Below are 18103 nucleotides of genomic sequence, written 5' to 3' on the forward strand. Positions count from 1 at the left end.
TGTATTTAAATTATGTATTTGGGGGAACAAAAAGGATTTTATATAGCAACAAATGATATGTAAATATAAAAAAGATTAGACACTTTTAAATTTCTCATTCCAGATTTTTTTATATCATGGAGAAATTTTTAAATGGTATACTATACGTCCCTTTTTTATATACTTTCCTGTTTTACTTATTTATTTATTTATTTATTTATTTATTTTTAATTAACGTTTACTGGGGTGACAATTATTAGTAAAGTTACATAGATTTCAGGTGTACAATTCTGTATTACATCATCTATAAATCCCATTGTGTGTTCACCACCCAGAGTCAGTTCTCCTTCCATCACCTTATATTTGTTCCCCTTTACCCTCATCTACCACCGGGGGTGGTATGCATTCCTGTTTTAAATCCGATTTTTTTTTCCTCAGTAGTATACTATCAATACCTTTGGTGAGGGTGTGATGAACATACTCTTAAGAAAAAGAAGGCAGATGCCTTGGTCCAATCGCCTTTCTGATACAAAAACTGCTCCTGCAGGAAAAACAAAACAAAACAAAACAAGAAACCTAATGCTATTTACTAAAAGGAGGACCCTTATCTCCACAACGGTCTTAACTGCTATTCCCGCATAGTGATTTCTTATAGGGGGGAAAAAAAAGGAGAATCTTTGTTCCTGAGGCCTCATTACTGGACAATAACCTGTCAGCTAGGATATAAAATAAAGATGTTTCCCAGATCAAATGCCCCCTACTACTATGTGGAACCATTGCCACTGTGTGATTCATTTTGAGACCTTATTATTCATTTCTTTTTAACCTTTTATCATTATTCTCAAATTATTAATTTCTATAGATGAATTAAATATCAGCTGAATTATTTGTGTTATGTTTTAAATGTTATAATAGTATTGCTTAACTTAAATAGATGTTAAAACATCTGCTTTCAGCCTATCTTTTTCTTTACCATTTTATGTTTCTACAAGTAACGCGTATTCTGAATGGCCTAGTTTTCTTTCATAATTCTTATAATAGTCTTTGAGTTGAGTAAGTCATCTCAGTGTTCTGAGGGTTATCTTGGCAATGTCTATAAATTCTTTTCTATTAGTTCAATTAATTCTGACGTACATAATTTAGTGCCTATATTATTCTGAATTGCATTTGTTTAAAAAGATCTTGAAGACACTTCTATCAGCAGAGTGGGGTCCCATATGTTCACTGTTCTTCTCTATTTTCAGAATTCTAACATGGTATTTTATCAGCCTTCCTCTTTGGCCTGATCAGCTCATTTGTGTTTTCCAAAGAACAAGCTGTACATATTTTCATGATGGCTAGGATGTGAGGGGTGAAGGGTCACTCGAGCGTCCTGGAAAATCTAAAATCTTGAGGGATGTAGAGCCTCATCGAGCTAAGAAAGGACAAGCCTGGGATTCCAGCGAGTCTCCTTTCACAACAGCCACAACCGCCATTCAGAAACAGAAGTACAGGAGCTGGAGAAAGAAGTGTTGGCAACCACAGATGACAACCCCCTTTATTCAGCACCGGGCAGAGGGAGGGGCTAGAGCAGATGTGACCCATATTTTCATCAAGCTGACAGTTGAATGGGAAAGGCATGCAGTAAACAAGCAGAGACATTACTGCACATCTTGGTGAGGGAGGTCTCTTAAAATCTTGCACATTTCTTTAAGGGAAAATAGCGAAGGAAGATATGTTTGGATTGAAACCATTCCTCTTTAGAAAGTGATGTGTAAACTGAGGTTAATGGCAAAATGTGACTGGCCAGTAGAAGGTGAAAGAGCTATGTATGGGTGATTGTTCTAGAAGAAAACAGGATGGGCCTAAAGGTGTTGGTCAGGCTTCTTCCGAGAAACAGAACCAGTAAGATATACTCGTATATATATATATATACATATATATAAAGAGAGAGAGAGACGAAGGTTTATTATAAGAATCGACTCATGACGTTACTCAGAAGTCCTGAGATCTGTAGATCTGTAGTCTGCAAGCTGGAGACCCAGGAAAGCCCGTGGTGTAATTCAGTCTGAATCTGAAGGCCTGAGAACCAGGTGAGGCAATGGAGGAAGGTCCAGTCCAAGCCAAAGACCTGAGAATCACAGACGATGGGATAAGCTCAGTCCAAGTCAGAGAACCAGGAGTGGCGATGTCTGTGTTTGCCAACACTTCTTTCTCCAGCTCCTATGCTGGTGTTTCTGAACGGGCTGTGGCTGTTGTGGAAGCCTAAGCACCAGGAGTGGCGATGTGTGAGGGCAGGAAGAGATGGATGTCCCAGCTCAGGCAGAGCGATGTGCCCTGGCTTTGACCTTCTGGTCTATTCCTGCCCTCAGGGACTGGACGATGCCCACCTGCATTGGTGAAGGTGACTTTCTTTATGGTAGTCTACCCATTCAAATGCTAATCTCTTCCTGAGACACCTTCAAAGACAACCCAGAATGACTGTTTTACCAGCTATTTGGACATCCCCCTTGGCTTACTCAAGTTGACACATAAAATTAATGATCACAAGTCCAGCCTCTGTCAACTTGGCACCCACACATATTTCCTTAAACCATACTTAATATTCAAATAGAAACAATAACAAGGTCATAATTCCGCCTAACTTGATACAACTATCTGCATACAACTGAAAAAGCATTATTTCCTGAGAGAGAGAGAGAGAGAGAGAGAGAGAGAGAGCGAGAACAAATGTATTCACAACAAGATAAGGAGGAAATACTCGTGACAGCCACAGTGCTCACTTTTGTAACTGGTCACTGGGCGTAGCTACCTTCCTCTACTGTCCACTCTGTATTCCTTTTGCATTTAGCAAGGCCTTCAGCTGGTCATAGTTCTTTACCTTCATTCTTGAAGGCTTGGCCCATTACTAACCTTGCTGCATTGGGTGGTTGTAGTTTTTCATGGACCGTCTTCACAGGCCATGATAATACTCAGAGAAGCCGTAAGGGACAACGCTTCCTCACCTCCACAGTGGAGGAGCAGTCCAATTTCCTGTAAGGATCGGTCACCCCAGCTGGCACAGAAACTCCTTTCTTGGCCTGTTGATTCGAAGGCACAAGGAGTCCCAACCAGCCAGGTGGCAGTCTTAACTTCCAGTTTAGTGGACTCATTGTTGCGTCACCTGGTAGAAATACCTTCCCTCTGGAACTAAGACCTATAGACCAGCAGACTAATGTCTCGAGAACAGAAAGCCAACATTTTGCTAGAGAGTCACTAGGGATAATAGTGATGGGTACCAGTCCCATTCCCACCCCTAGTGTCCTGGACCTGTGGATCCTGGCTATGGGACAAAGAACACTGCATATCAGATGCTGACTCCGAGCATATAGACTTCTGGAGAACTCTGCCGCATCTCTGCCAGGTATTGCCACCTAACCCGTGCTGTGCCTGGTCTTCGAAAGGCCTTTTCATCATTCTGTCAAGTCAGTGGCTTCGGGACAGTGGTAAGATCAGTGAACTTGATGAGCAAAGACCAGCTGCTCCATTTCTTTCACTGAGAAATGAGGGCCTTGATCAGAAGCGACGCTGGGTAGAGTATCATGATGACAGATAAAGCATCCTGCAAGTCTGCGGATGGTAGGGGAGGCAAATCTGTATTTAGTGTAAGTGTCTTTTCCATGATGGAAGCACCAATGTAATCAACCTGCCACCACATAGCTGGCTGGTCACGTTGGAGAATGGTGTCATAGCAAGGGCCCAGTGTTGGTTTTTGCTGCTGCAGACTGGGGTTGAGCAGGACAAAGTTTGGTTGATGTGATGAAATGAATGAAGCCAGTAGAGCTGGAGGTTAGTGTGAACAGGGAGAATGACAAAGAGGAGACAGAGGAGGCACAGAGATGTGAAACGCTCCGCTGGATTAGAACACAGGAAGCCTCCCTGTAGCCTCCTCCGGAGTGAGTCGGGAGGCTTGCTGGTAGGTGAAGGAGACTGGGGGAGTGAGCTCTTGGAAGTATGACCTCACTCTCCAGCTGGTTAAAGGAGGAGCAGGCGGAGAGAAGTCACGCATGTTCAAGGACCCTCTCTGATGTATGCAGAATAGCTCCCATATGACATAATCATTTTTTAAAAGCAAAGGTATCAGTGTGGAATTTTAGCAACATGTAACTCACAATTCTAACCTTTTTATTTTCCCCAAATCAGAAAGGTGCTTGGAGGCGTCTGAGACAAGGCTTCAATGTAAGGTATAAGTACCATAAAGCCTGCGTCTCTATAAATATTTACTATACATTTTTATAAAAAAAACATTGTAAATTATAGACTACTAGAAGCATTGTTGTTGTCACAAAACAAAGATCAATTTCTTAATAAAATCCTTAAAATGATACCAGGTAAAAGCACAACATTTTTGAAGAAAGATTAAAAAGTTACATTTCATTTCTCAGCTTGAAACCAATTTTTAAGTGTTAGCAGTGTCCTCCACAAACAGTAAAGAATAGCTTCCTTTATGGAAAGAACCAGTCATTTATTGTTAAAGCAACGTACATATATTATTTGTAATCAGGATCACTTACATGAACATTTGATTTTCTAGATCGTGAGATTTCATACAAAATGATCATTTCAGCATGCTTGAAATTTATAATCTAATCCCAAATCAATATTAACAGACTTGCAAAGGAACAATAGAATTAGTATGAAATTCAGCATGGGGATACCATTTTGAATGTAATCATCTCTACTACTCATTGTCTTGGTCACATTCTAAATATGTATTAGATTTACAATTAAATTCTTCTATTTACTTGTCTCTAAATGCCAGTGATTTGAGAATTATTTCCCTCTAAAGCACACCAGACTTTCAAATACATTTTTTTAAAATCTTGGCCTATTAAGCACATCTGTTTCCAACTCTAAAAATTACTAATCTTTCTATCAGCAGTTCTTAGCCAGGAATGCATTTGCTTGTAACAGTTTTAGCATCTAAAAAAGAATTACACTGGTATTCAAAACTTTCTACAGTAGATGAAGAGCCACAGTAAAGTGAAGGTCATTTTCAGAATATTTGAAATGTGAAATAAGAAAGAATTCGTATGAAATTCCAAAAGATTCATTAAGACACAATTTTTGATTGTCAATCAACTGTATAGGAACTTTGAATATTTTACTCTCATAATTACTCTACGTTGCCATTTCTAAATGTAGCGTAAAGATCTTGTCCTGTTACCATCTATTATAAAACAATTAAACAAAGCATATGTAAATAATTACATGTGACTAAGAATTTTTATTTATTCAGTTTTAACTATTATTAAACATTTCATAATATTTTATAAAAATAACTTAATATGTGTGTACCACATCAAAAAGTTTCTAAGAATATCACAAATTCCTTCTTAGGAAGTAGAAAGAGATATTATAAAAAATAATAATACCCATATAAATAATTCAAGCAATGTTTTTCTTTATCTCTGATTAAGTTAACTTTCCGTCATTTACAATTAAAACTCTTTCATTTATTGTCACTTTCATTCATTGTTCAAATTCAGAGTTTATCTAACTAAAACAAGCACTCAAAAGTTTAAATAATTGAACAGATTTTCCACAGAAATTTTGAACTTTGCACTGTTCCAACAACCCTATCCTCATTTTAGCCAGTAAAAGGATCACATATATATGAACACACTTCTGTATGTGCATCAAAATGTAGATCCAACTTACGCTTTAAAATGTTACACTGGTTTTACTTTTTCTCATCAATAGAGCTTTGTTAAGCAACTCAAAATACACACTTTCTTATGATACCAAAAATTTCATCTTTGAACAGAAAACATTAAACATTTAAAAATATCCATATTGCTATTGCTTTGTAAACCAGCTCAAAACCATGACTTTTCCAGAACAGTTGCTACACAAATATTCAATTAGTTGTAAGAAAGGAAGTTACGGGACTAACATTATCAAGTCTGCACTACCCACTGGTGGCAAGATACAGTAAAAGCATGTTTCTTCTCAAATTAAGGCCATTCTATCCTAAATATTAGCTTTCTCAATTAAATTGGGAGCCCATTACATTATAGGGAACCTACACATACCTTCTAAGCATAACATGATTTTTGTTGTGAACTACTTTTCCTGCATAAAATTAACTTACTGTAAATGTTCACACCCAGAGACATCACATTCAGTTAGCTACCTGTCAATATAAACACGGAGTCCACATGAGTCCATATGTACACACACTATATCCATCCAAAAGTCTATGCCAGAAACAAAATGACTCTGACAATCTCACATGAAACCCTAAGGGAGAAATTAAGGGAATCTAGCTCGTTAGCTTCGTTTAATTTACCCCTCATTGAGAAATGTTCTCAGACTAACCTTGAGTGGTTCTCAGTGAAATGACTTTTCTTTACAAATGATTTTTAAGCAGGGGATATTTGTTTAAGAATATTAGAAAATGCTGGTCTTCTTTTCGAATCTCAGAGGTCCTCAGGGTGAACATAGCTGACTATTTTTGGACTTGTGCATGATAATTACTGTGCTCTCTGGCCATTGGGGTGCCTGTATATGATGCACAACTAAGCATATGCTGGCGACTAAGGTTCTGGAACACTCCATCGTATGAATTCAGCAACTTTAAATTAATGCCCCTAAACTTTATCACTTGCTAGAAACAAACCTGAAGCAACATTCATATGAGGTTTCATTAACAAGGAAGAGTATCACTTACCAAGTTAACAACTGATGGAAGACTGCTTTAGAGTAAGGCATGATTACATAATTGACTTAGATACTCAGTTTCTTGAGGCGTCTGTCAGCATACATATGGTTTGTATAAGTGCGTATGTGTGTATATCTGTATATAAACAGTCATATATTGCATATGCATCAACTAAGTGTTCAGTCATTTGAGAATATTTAGCTTGTCGTTATTTTTGCTCAGAATTTTTCTTCAATTTGCTCATCACTCTGTCCCCCGTACTTACCTAGCACAATGCTTTAGTACACCGGATATGTACAATTAATATTGTTTAAATAATGAATATTAAAAATAATTGGAAGGGAAATGTTTCATGACAGAACGTTATTCATGCAAATGCAAAAGAAAAAACATAAAGGGAAGTGGCTGACCCTGAATGACGATAAGGCCAATATGGAAAGAACCTAAATACACTTGAGATTATCGATATTTTCAGACTGCTTTACAAAAGAATAAGATGAAATTATTTAATGTAGATGTTGTGAGATAATGACATCTTCAGCAGCCCTCTCGCGTGTGCCTGATGTGAATAGCTAATTGTGTCATGTGGCTGATTGTTAAAAATGTGTTATTTCGAACAAGACTGTTTATGACCTGAGCTGGACTGAGTCCACTAGTGACACTTGAGTTCCCATATGCCTCTTACAGAGGAAATTCAATGTTTTAACCTCCTTTCCTCTTGTCTATGGAGCCTTCTGCCTCTGCCCACATGGTTACACACTGGACAGAGAAAACCCCAGTTTCATTTATTCCTTTATATTGCATGTCTCCGTACCTCGTTTACGTTTTTTGGCTTGGATTCTTTCAGGTCTTCATACTTCTGTTTCCATAAAGATACAGCTGACTCCAGTCGTTCTATTTCTTTTTCCAAAGATGAGCGCATTCTAAAGAAATAAAAGCAGAATAGACTTACAGTTTCAAGATAATTTTAAGAATGTATTCAATTTGAGCTGTGCTATTTCCCAACTTTTTTATATTTATATATGACCATTGTAATGACAGAAAATCTTTCACAGCTTAATAAAATTTTAAAACATTCGATAAAAGTTGGTTTAATTTGTTATTCTGTCAATTAGCTTTATAGTAGGTTAAACATATTTCATTTAGCTTTGCACATATCAAAATAATTGACTTTCTCCTGCTTTCTCCTATATTTTAATTTATTGGAGCTACATGCGTAGAATATGGGAATGTTTCCTTCTCAGGAATTGAAAGAATTTAAAGGAAAAGGTATATATAAAATATATTAACAATTTTTATTAAAGGATATTGATTACATTTGTGTATTGAAGCATACATTAATAAATTTTCTCCTTGAAATTAATTTTGAGAATTATTTTATTTATAAATAGAATAATGTAAAAATTATACTTGAAATTTTGAAAAATGTCCAGACTTTTAAATTTACAAGTTCAAAGTCATATTTGTTGAAAAATCAATTCCAGCTTTTAACGTTATATTTTAATAAATTAAATGATAATGTTAGCCAGAAGAGCTCACATTAGCATAAAAGTGACTTATTCTTACTGTAGAATAAATGCTAACCCTCAAAAAGGTCATCAAAATTACTGAGGTAACTGTTCCTTCTAGGATGTTATAGGAAGTTCAAGGAGAATATTTCAAACTAGATATTCATTAAACTTTTAATCTTAGTTAAATATAAATATAAATACGTTATAAAGATATAATTATATCTAGATTATATCTAGACTTTGCATATGTATTCCAAGTTAGTTCACAAAATAAAAATAATGTAATGTTTTCAAAATGTATAAAATGAATAGTATTTGTATTTCTTATTTAAGGCAAATTAGCATATTTATCCTCTTAGTATGTATCTTAAATAAAACAACATAATTATTACTTTACTGAAAGAAAATTTGTATTTTTATTATATAAAAAGGTACAATTTACTCAGAGAGTTGAGAGGACAGGCAATTCATAAAAGTTAATGAATGTTTGAATATTTTCTAGTATAGTCTCATCAAAAAAGTTTTGTGAAAAAAAACAGTTTTGTGACTATGCAAGCAAGCATTAAGACATTGCACATTTAAATGTATGCAGCAGAGGGCACTCTTTAAATCCTTAATTTTCTGGGCTAATCAATTTATTCTACGTTTTAGAGAGTTTTCCATAATTGATTATTTAAATGGTTAAATATGTAATAAAATTTTAAACTATCATCATACTATTTGAACTACAAGAAGGCAAAGAAAAAACTAATTTTACACTAAAGGATGTTGCATATTTTATATACAATTCTTTTAACAAAACTAAGACAAAGCTCAGCAAAAATATAGCATGTTAATATGATGATGTAAACCTTTAAAAATCAAATTGCTAAAATATATAAAATTTTCAGAATATAGAGTGTGAGCCAAAATAATTTATAGGGAAAGTATGATTATATTTCTATGCAATCTGCTGATACTTTAAACTTTCATGATCCCATAATAATAGGGCATAAAATTTAGACATTGAAACAGGAAGATTGAACAAAATATTACTCAGGGATAAAAATTCCTGAAATATTAATATCCAAGAATAAATATAAATAATTTATAAACTATGTGAAAATTCATTGTAAAATATCTAATCAATATTTTCTTAAAGGCTTTTAAATGTCAAATATTTTTACCAGAGAAAAATAATCAACTTATAATAACATTTAGATATTCATTTTTCTATTAGTCCAAAATGTAAACCAAGTATGACACTATGAATAATAAAAATTTTTACAAATGTACTTTCAATGAACAACACATTTCCATGGTCTAATTGAATTCCCAGCTATTTATAATTAAAATCTTTCAGCATCTCTTCATTTTCAGGACCTCTCAGCAAATAGCCAAAGCTATATATAGTTAATTTAATTAGAAAAGAGCTATATATAAAGAACCCTGTTAAGCTTGGAGAGGTCCAGGAGGACCATTGACCAAGGCTTGGAGGTGATGCATCCAGCTCACTTTCCACAGAACTGGTTGTGGGAAGACCCCACTGCTGTCACCTTCCCTGCCTGTTGCCTGTACACTCTTCTGGTATCAATTAAGTGCTTGACAAACAAAAATATCCATATTAGCTCATTTAAACAGAAGAGGATATTAATCGTTGAAAGAATGTCTGGGAGAGCCAGATAAGCAAAGGGGAAACCCAGGAAGCCAGAAACAACAAACATGAAGTCATTGAAATCTTCCCATCAGCACCCAGTGAGGCCCCCATTAGGGTACAGACAGCACAACATGACCTCAGTGCCAAGTGGAGACATAGAATGGTGTCAACAGAGACCGGAGCCCACTACTTCCTCTGGAAATAAGATATAGCTGCCACCATTGCCTTCCTCTTCACCAGGATGAATTCTGGGTGCTCTCTTCCTTGCAGCACTAGCTTCTGCTAAAAAGACCAGGTGGCTACCACCGAACAGCTACTCCCAGATCTAACGTCTGCACTCCAATTGTAAGGGAGATCGAGGATCTTGAAAAGAGGTCTGCACTCCCATGTTCATTACAGAATTGTTTACAATACCCAAGATTTGGAAGCAACTTAAGTGTCAGTGGACAGATGAATAAAGAAAATTATATATAGTAGAAAAATTGTTCAGCCATAAAAAAGAAGGAAATCCTGCCACTTGTGACAACATGGATGAACTTAGAGGACATTGTGCTAAGTGGAATAAGCCAAAGAAAGACAAATACTGTACGATATCCCTTATATGTGGAATCTGAAAAGTTGAACTTATAGAATCAGATCATAGAAGAATGGTTGCCAGATGCAGGGCAGGTGGGGAAAGTCAAAGGTGTTTCTCAAAGGGTATAAACTCTCACTTATAATATGAGGAAGGTCTTGGAATCTAATGCACAGCATGGTGACTATAGTTGACAGTACTGTATTATATACATAAAATTTGCTAACAGGGTAGCTCATAAGTGCTGTCTTCACACAAATAATAACTTTGTAGATGGTAAATGTGTTAATTAGCGTCATTGTGATAATCATTTCACAACATATATGTACATCAAAACATCACATTGTACATCTTAAACATATACTAACTTTATTCATCAATTATACCTCAATAAAGCTGAATCAATACATAAATGCCACAAATTACTTTTTTTAAATGCAAAGATTTACTGCATTAGTAACAGTAAATAAATTATTAAAGTAGTCCTTACTTTCAAATTTTTAACAATATTACATTAAATAATATTAACCAGGTTTGCATGCCAATTTGTTCATTGTTTGAGAAACACACACACACACACACTTATGGATTTTTAACTAATGCTTATCTTTGAAGCATTTTTACTTTTCTGTACCCTCTTACTAAGATTTTTAAATCTCATTTTATTAAGAAAAAATTCAATATTTAATGATGCAAAGCAAAATAATTAAAGCATTCTACTCTTTTTACACATAAAACAAATTAAGAAAATAAAACTGAAAGGGAGAACTGAAGCTCAGCTTAAATGGAAGCAAACGTTTTCTAAGAGATACAGGTACCATCTACAGTTTAATTTGGGAACTAATTCTAAATGTTAAAACAGTTCATCAACATATTTCACCTCATCATCTGCCTTACTTGAGGTTTGATATTGCCAAAGTTTTTAAATGTTTAGGTACACCTAAGTTTCTGAGAGGGTCAGGTCTCCCGCCCTCACCTCAAATTTTCTACCTGGGAAATCTTTACCTAAGAGATCAGAAATATACAAGTTCTCAGTACCCGAGGAGCTTGCAGATGCTAGCTAATTACACAGAAACCTGAACAGCACTCTGATTCAAATAATGTAATAAAGTTTAGTGTATTCGGGGAGGAGGTTCCAGTCTGTGCCAATGGCGGAGGTGATGCCCTGAGCTCTCTCGGCTGATTCCAGCGCTCCAGTCAAGAGCATTTTCCCACTGGCTGGGAACACAGAAAAAACCACATTCACATCTTCTCAACCCCAGCCAACTCACTGCTGAGATTCCAGGAGGAGGAATTTATATGATTAGACAGATTTATAGTAACAGTATATTCTATATCCTTGGGAAACATTCTCTGGTGATATAAAAAGACTGTACAATTGCCCCAAGCGTATCGCATGCTAATGATGATTCATGGACACATAACACCCACGGGATGGTTTCTTAAAGCGGAGAATGAGAAGACCAAATACAATCAGAGACCTCTGTTCCCCTTCTCCTTGGCCTACGGTTTCTAGATTGAAGTTGTTGACAACTGGAGAATTTACTTCTATGGAGGTTGTTAATTTATTCCAAGGAAGTCACATATACATGTATGTGTACATGTGTATGAGCGAGAGAATACAGATACATATGCATATCATTAAAATGGGCACCTTGGGGAGTTTATCTCTAGGAAAGAACAATTTCATGTTGTTCCAATTACATTATGTCAGTGAAGTAACTGTGTGTGTGGATTTGAGAGAAGTCCACAGCCACTAAAAAAGTTAAGTCCTTCAAGAAATAAAACACAAGAGTTTAGAATTTGACTGAAACCTACAGTTCCAGATAAAGTTAATTGTTCATATGGGTACAGACCTAAAAATTAATTCAGTGTTATTCCCTTTGCTACTAATATTGATTAGCTCTATTGCAAATCTATACTTGACGGTAGAATAATAAATATTTGTTCTATGCATAGATGATTGTATTATAACAATCTATTCATATAGTGAGGTATAGACAAAGAATCTGAAAAAGGAGTGGCACAAATAAATTTGAGAGGAACTGATGAAAAACTTCTGGCTGAGAGAAAAGGAATGGCAGATAAAAAATGTATAGTATTTGTGCAATATTTGTGAGCACACATATCACACTGTTTCAATCCATTTAAACCATGGAAATTGAAGCCATTATATAATACATAAATATATTCATATATACATATATAATACTCCCTTTTTTTGTTGTTGTGCCTATTATGAGTCTTATAACTAAAGAGATAGAAAAATGTCTTCAAATTGGGGGACCACCTTTTAAAGTGCATCAAATATTCTATAACTATTCCCTCAAATAGGAATAAAAAAGCATATTGAGTAATTCATACTAGAGGTCACTTTCCCAGACATTGTTTGTGTTTGATCCTTATAAGAGTTCAGTGAAGACGCCAGGGCAGATTGCATTTCCCAAAGATGGCTGCCACAATGGTCCCATCCTACATGCTCTTATTATAACATGACCTTGACATTCCTCCCTTTGAGGGTGCCCCTCTTCCTTGAACCCAACTCAGCCTTTGAGACTGTCTCCACCACAGCAGAAGGGATGCTATGTGACTGTTAAGACAAGATCATTAAAACACCATATATTTCTCTCTGTACCTGTAAGATGTTCACTTGCCACCTAGCCACTACACTGTGAGGAGGCTGAGAGCCACACGGGTAGGCCACACTCAGGGGTTACCACTGAGGCCCAAGAGGAGAGCCAAGATCAGCTGCCAAATTTGGAAGTGAGTGAGGCTTCAGATGACTCCAGCCCCCAGACAGCTTTTGAGCTACCCACCCCTTCGGAAGCCACACATAGCAAAGCCATTCTCAAGAGTCATGAACAGATACATAGGATTATTGTTTCAATAACCATTGTTTGGGAAGTTCTGTCACAAAACAATAGAAAACTGGAATGTAAGCATTGCTATCCATAGTTTTACAGAAGAGAAAATAGCACACTCGTGGCGAAGTCAATATAATATAGCTGGAATATATCAGAACCAGCATGAATAGCCAGGTTATTTCATCTTAAGTCTCGTGTTTCTTCCCTAGATACCAAAAATGGTCAATACCTCACAAAATTGTGATTTGTCTTTATTAATATTAACATATTTTCATTTTATTGACTCACTGAAGTCTATAATACTGTAAAAAATAGAGAATACACTGGCTATTTTAACCATATTATATTAATAATTCAAATATAATTAAGGCAAATCTACTGGAGATGACAAAAGGTTATGATAAAAGAATAATAATGAATAAATTATAAATTACTCTTTAAAATTTAAAAAAGTGAGTATATATCAAACTCATGTTTTAAGTATTAGAACATAATGACTAATCATGGATAAAATGCATTACCAAATGGCCAGTTTTCTAGACTTAACACTTTTAAGAAGTTTGAAAATCAGACTTGGTTAAGCGAAGGCAGTGATTTAGCACTTACTCTCTTTCTTTGCATAAGATTTTTTGGAACTCATCCAATTGCACCTGCAAAGCTGAAATTTCAGGCACTTCATTCTCTGAAGGCAGATTTAGTGCTTGCAGTCTTAATCCAGCTTTCATCGCACAGTTTTCAGAACCACTGTTCTTGAATAAATCAGGACAATCCAAGTTGAGTTTCATTTCTTCATTTAATCTTAATGGGTCAAGAATCAAACCTTCTCCCTAAAAGGAAAAGAATAAAACAATTATTGTTGAATTTTTAAATCTCTCAATAGGAAAGTCATTAAGAACATTTCAGTATTTTTGAAAAGAAACAAATGTTATGATTCAGGATCAAATTCATTATTTTCACTTCTTTATCATTCTCTAATAGTGTCATATGACCAAACTTTAACTTGCATTCTTGAACCATTTTTATCCCTATGTTCTACCTTATTATAATAAAGTTCATTTCTCAAAAAGTCTGCTTTAACTTTAAGTCTTCTTTTTTCTAATGACAGCTAAAAATAGCCACACATAAACTTGAACAGCTGTAAAGAGTTATTTAATGAGTTTATGAATTTCTCTTTAAAGTTTATTTTGTCACAAGACACTTGAGAGTTTCAAAGTAAAGCCAACTGGTTCTTTTTTAAACATCTTTGGAGGACAGATAGAAAGAATTTTCAAGGAATTCTTGAATGTTTTAATAGGCTTGTTTATTGAACTATTTTTTAGATCACTAGCTAAATCTCAAATAAAATTTAATGGGACATTTTAATATAAATGAACATCATGTATCAGAGCAACACACTGCATCAAAATCTTATATCATAATTCCAAACCTTCACCAACCTCATGCTATAGATATTTGTCTATAATTTAAATTTGCCCTAATTTATGGGTTATAAGATAAAGCCAAGTTCAAATAAAATCTTATTTATTTTAAAAATAGTACAAGGATGTTAGGTTACTACTATGACTTTTCATTCTCTCAAAATTTAATAGGGTTATTATGTATATTATTTTGAAAAATAAAAAGATGTGTTATTATCCTTGGAATATACTGTGATAAGGCAATCCATTCATATATAAGTATCTTTTTTATTAGTCTTAGAGTTGGCAGGGGGACTGGTAAAAATAAAAACAACTACTTGAAACATCTTCAATAGCCTATACTTATTTCACTACCATCGCAAGGAATTTTAACTATGAGTGTGTTTCTTTCCTAAAAAAACAAACTTTTAATAAATACCTACTATGTATGATCTGTTCTTGACACTGAGGATACAAAGAAATTCCAAATAAAGTCACAAGATATTGATAATTTCTCAGAAAAATTTATGTGGGGCATCTTTCACATTTTCAAATGTAGTATCTATTACTTGTAATAATAAATAATTTGTACATTCAGAGAAACTATGTAAGCTATATGCCCTCATTTCCATCACTACATTGAAATGCATACATAAATACAATTGAATTTTGAGAATGTTTAGCATTTTCCCAAACATATACACAATGGGACTAACAGACTAGATGTCATATTTAAAAAAAAAAAAAAATTAAACAAACCTGGAAGACTGAATAAGCATAAGTAATTTAGATTATTGCAATTTTTTAATTTTTTTCATTTAGAATGAAATTTAGGTTATATTTACCAGAACTTCCATATATCATGGAAAGGCTTAAAATTTTAGAGCAATTTTATGTTTTTAGAGATAGAATTACATAGAATGGAATAACAATATAAACTGATCCTGTGAAAAGAGAAAAGTTTCCCAAAGTATAGGTGTTAATAATATTTACCAAGTTAAAGAAAGGGAAGTGATTCATTGATAAATATCTATATGAACTGCTGGACTAAATAAAAGATTTTAAAAGTTTATGTTGTGCAGAATTTTCAGGAATTTCAAGATTCTAAGTATACCAAGAAATTCCAAGAGTATGAAGCATTGCTTAAAGGTATCTGCCTGTGGTTCCCATTTTACAGGAATTCACTGTGACGCCACAATCCCAAACCACACTAAATGCTCACACAATAATTCATTATTACTGACATAATTAGGATAAATGGAGAGAAATCTCTCCAAATATTTTCTTTTCCCATAAAAAAATGCTGGGTTAATTTTTGCTAAAAAATACTTTTAAGATCACTAATATGGGTTGAATTTTGTCCCCTCAAAATTATGTCCTCTCAAAATTCCTATGCCCCCTCAAAATTCCTCCAGGACCTCAGAGTGTGACTGTATTTGGGGACAGGGTCCTCCAAGAGGTCATTTAGTTAAAACGAAGTGATTAGGATGGGCCTCACGACGGAACACTTAGAAGAAGAGGAATCTAGGGCACAGACACATACAGAGAAAAGACTCTGTGAAGACACAAGGAGACGACGGCCATCTCTAAGTCAATGAGAGGCCTCAGAAGAAACCAACCCTGCTGACACCTTGATCTCAGACTTCCAGCCTCTAGAACTGTGGGAAAATTAATTCCTGATGCTGAAGCCACCCAGTCGGTAGTACTGAGTTATGGCAGGACATGCAAACACAGTCACTACCGGATTTATAATTCTCCCCTTTCTCTCCATCTCTATATAGGGCATTTCAATAAACCACAATCTCTGGATTCCTCTGAGGGTTTTTTCCTTACCTTACTATTTGTGTTCTCCTTTGTAGGAAATTCTCTTTTCACAAAACACTCTCTGATAGACTCACATGTTTGGGAATCAATTTGAAATTGATCCCTTTGTGCATAGGACATTTCTATGAAACCAGGACGCTTCCGGTCCTGGGTCACACTAGCTTCTGACACCTCCTTTTGACGTGGCAAACTCTGCTTCTTTCTCAGTGCACTCAATTCTTTCATTGTCATCTCTAACTTTATTCTGAGTTGTCTTCCTTCCTCCCTGGCACTGTTCCTTTCGGCTCGAACTTTACTCCACTTTTCTCTCCAGTTGGCAGTGCAGTCTGACCACCAGCGCATGGTCTTCTCCATCTGAGCTGCTCGGGCCTTGACTTCTTCAAGTTCCCGCAGGCGAAGTTCTTCACAAATATCCCATTCGGTGGCGTTGCTTGAGCGAGCACAGTAGTTGTGAGTGGCATGCGACCGTAGCCCACCAAGTGGCAAACAGGAATTACAGGTATCGCGGGGGCACGAGGCAGACGCTACCATGTCACAAGGTGGTTTAACTGATGACGACTGCATCTGGAAGATCTGTGTTTCCTCAATTAACCGGTAAATGGAATCTAAATTCATACTTATCTTTTCAGGCCTAAGAAAAACCAGAAAACATAATTAATATTTGAATTTTCTGTGCAATTCTAAGAGCAAGGCTTGCATTTAAAAAAAAGAGTGGATGAGAACAATGCATCTTTTCAATAGTGCATATTTACTTTTCCACCATAGCTAAAAATATAAGGAATTTATGATTTGAAATTATCCCCAAGGAAACAGGAATTGCTCGTATTGAATCTTGCCAAACAAACCAAAATAAAAATATAAAGATGCAGTTGTGGATAACGTATGATATGATGAATTCATTTTAACAAATCTAATTCTATTCATGTAATATTTATTTTAACATACATCATCCATTCACAACTCAATGGTCCCCATTTCCCCTGTTAACTAAAGAACAGTTTGTTCAGGTTGAATGCAGAATCTATTGATCTCTTAGAGGATAAGGCCCTGCCCCAGTCCCAGAGACTCAATCATGATTGGTCTAAATCTTTCATGATGACTTCCATTTTATTGAACACTCACTGGTCTCAAGGAAGCATATGACCTGGTTCTATCCATGAAAGGTGAGGGAAAGGCTGCTGGGAAAGTTTCCAGTCTACAAAAATTTAAAAACATCAGAATGAAAACCGCTTTTTCCTCTGCTTTCTTCTTGCCTGAAAAAAGACATGATTCTGAAAGAAGGTGGGTGTAACAGCCACCTGTAACATTTAAAATGGTGGGACAGAAAGATGAAAAGAATTTAATTATTGAGTTATACATGAAACCTAGAATGAATACCTCTGATTTCCTTGCTCTATAAGAATAATTACCTACATTCACTTAAAGCGATGGTCATTGAGTTTTCTGTTACTTGTAGTCAAAAGGATATCTAACTATTAACAATACATGAATTAACTCCTACTATGGTTAACATTATGTTAAGTTATAAAAGTAAAATATTTTGAATAACACATGGTCCTGGTCCTTAAAGATTTTATAGGCCAGAGAATGAGAAAAGCATATATAAGAAAAAATACATAATTCACAGTATAAAACT

General features: G+C 35.2%; 1 protein-coding gene and 1 long non-coding RNA gene across 3 annotated transcripts in view; one reads left to right on the top strand and one right to left on the bottom strand.

Moving 5' to 3' along the window:
* The window catches only part of LOC141573127 (uncharacterized), a 339255-nt gene that overhangs the window by 257899 nt on the left and 63253 nt on the right, over positions 1–18103 (top strand). The window lies entirely within an intron of this gene.
* Positions 1–18103, bottom strand: part of CCDC102B (coiled-coil domain containing 102B) — a 199622-nt gene that overhangs the window by 153515 nt on the left and 28004 nt on the right. For both annotated transcript variants that reach the window (XM_019729363.2, XM_019729362.2), the window contains exons 2-4: positions 16477–17098; positions 13853–14073; positions 7476–7584 (exon numbers count right to left, since the gene is read on the bottom strand). In XM_019729363.2, coding sequence (XP_019584922.2) covers positions 7476–7584; positions 13853–14073; positions 16477–17082 — 936 coding nt within the window. In that variant the 5' untranslated portion in view covers positions 17083–17098. The remainder of the gene's footprint in view (positions 1–7475; positions 7585–13852; positions 14074–16476; positions 17099–18103) is intronic.

The sequence above is a fragment of the Rhinolophus sinicus genome, linkage group LG09 (genome assembly GCF_036562045.2).
Source record: "Rhinolophus sinicus isolate RSC01 linkage group LG09, ASM3656204v1, whole genome shotgun sequence".
Taxonomy (NCBI): domain Eukaryota; kingdom Metazoa; phylum Chordata; class Mammalia; order Chiroptera; family Rhinolophidae; genus Rhinolophus; species Rhinolophus sinicus.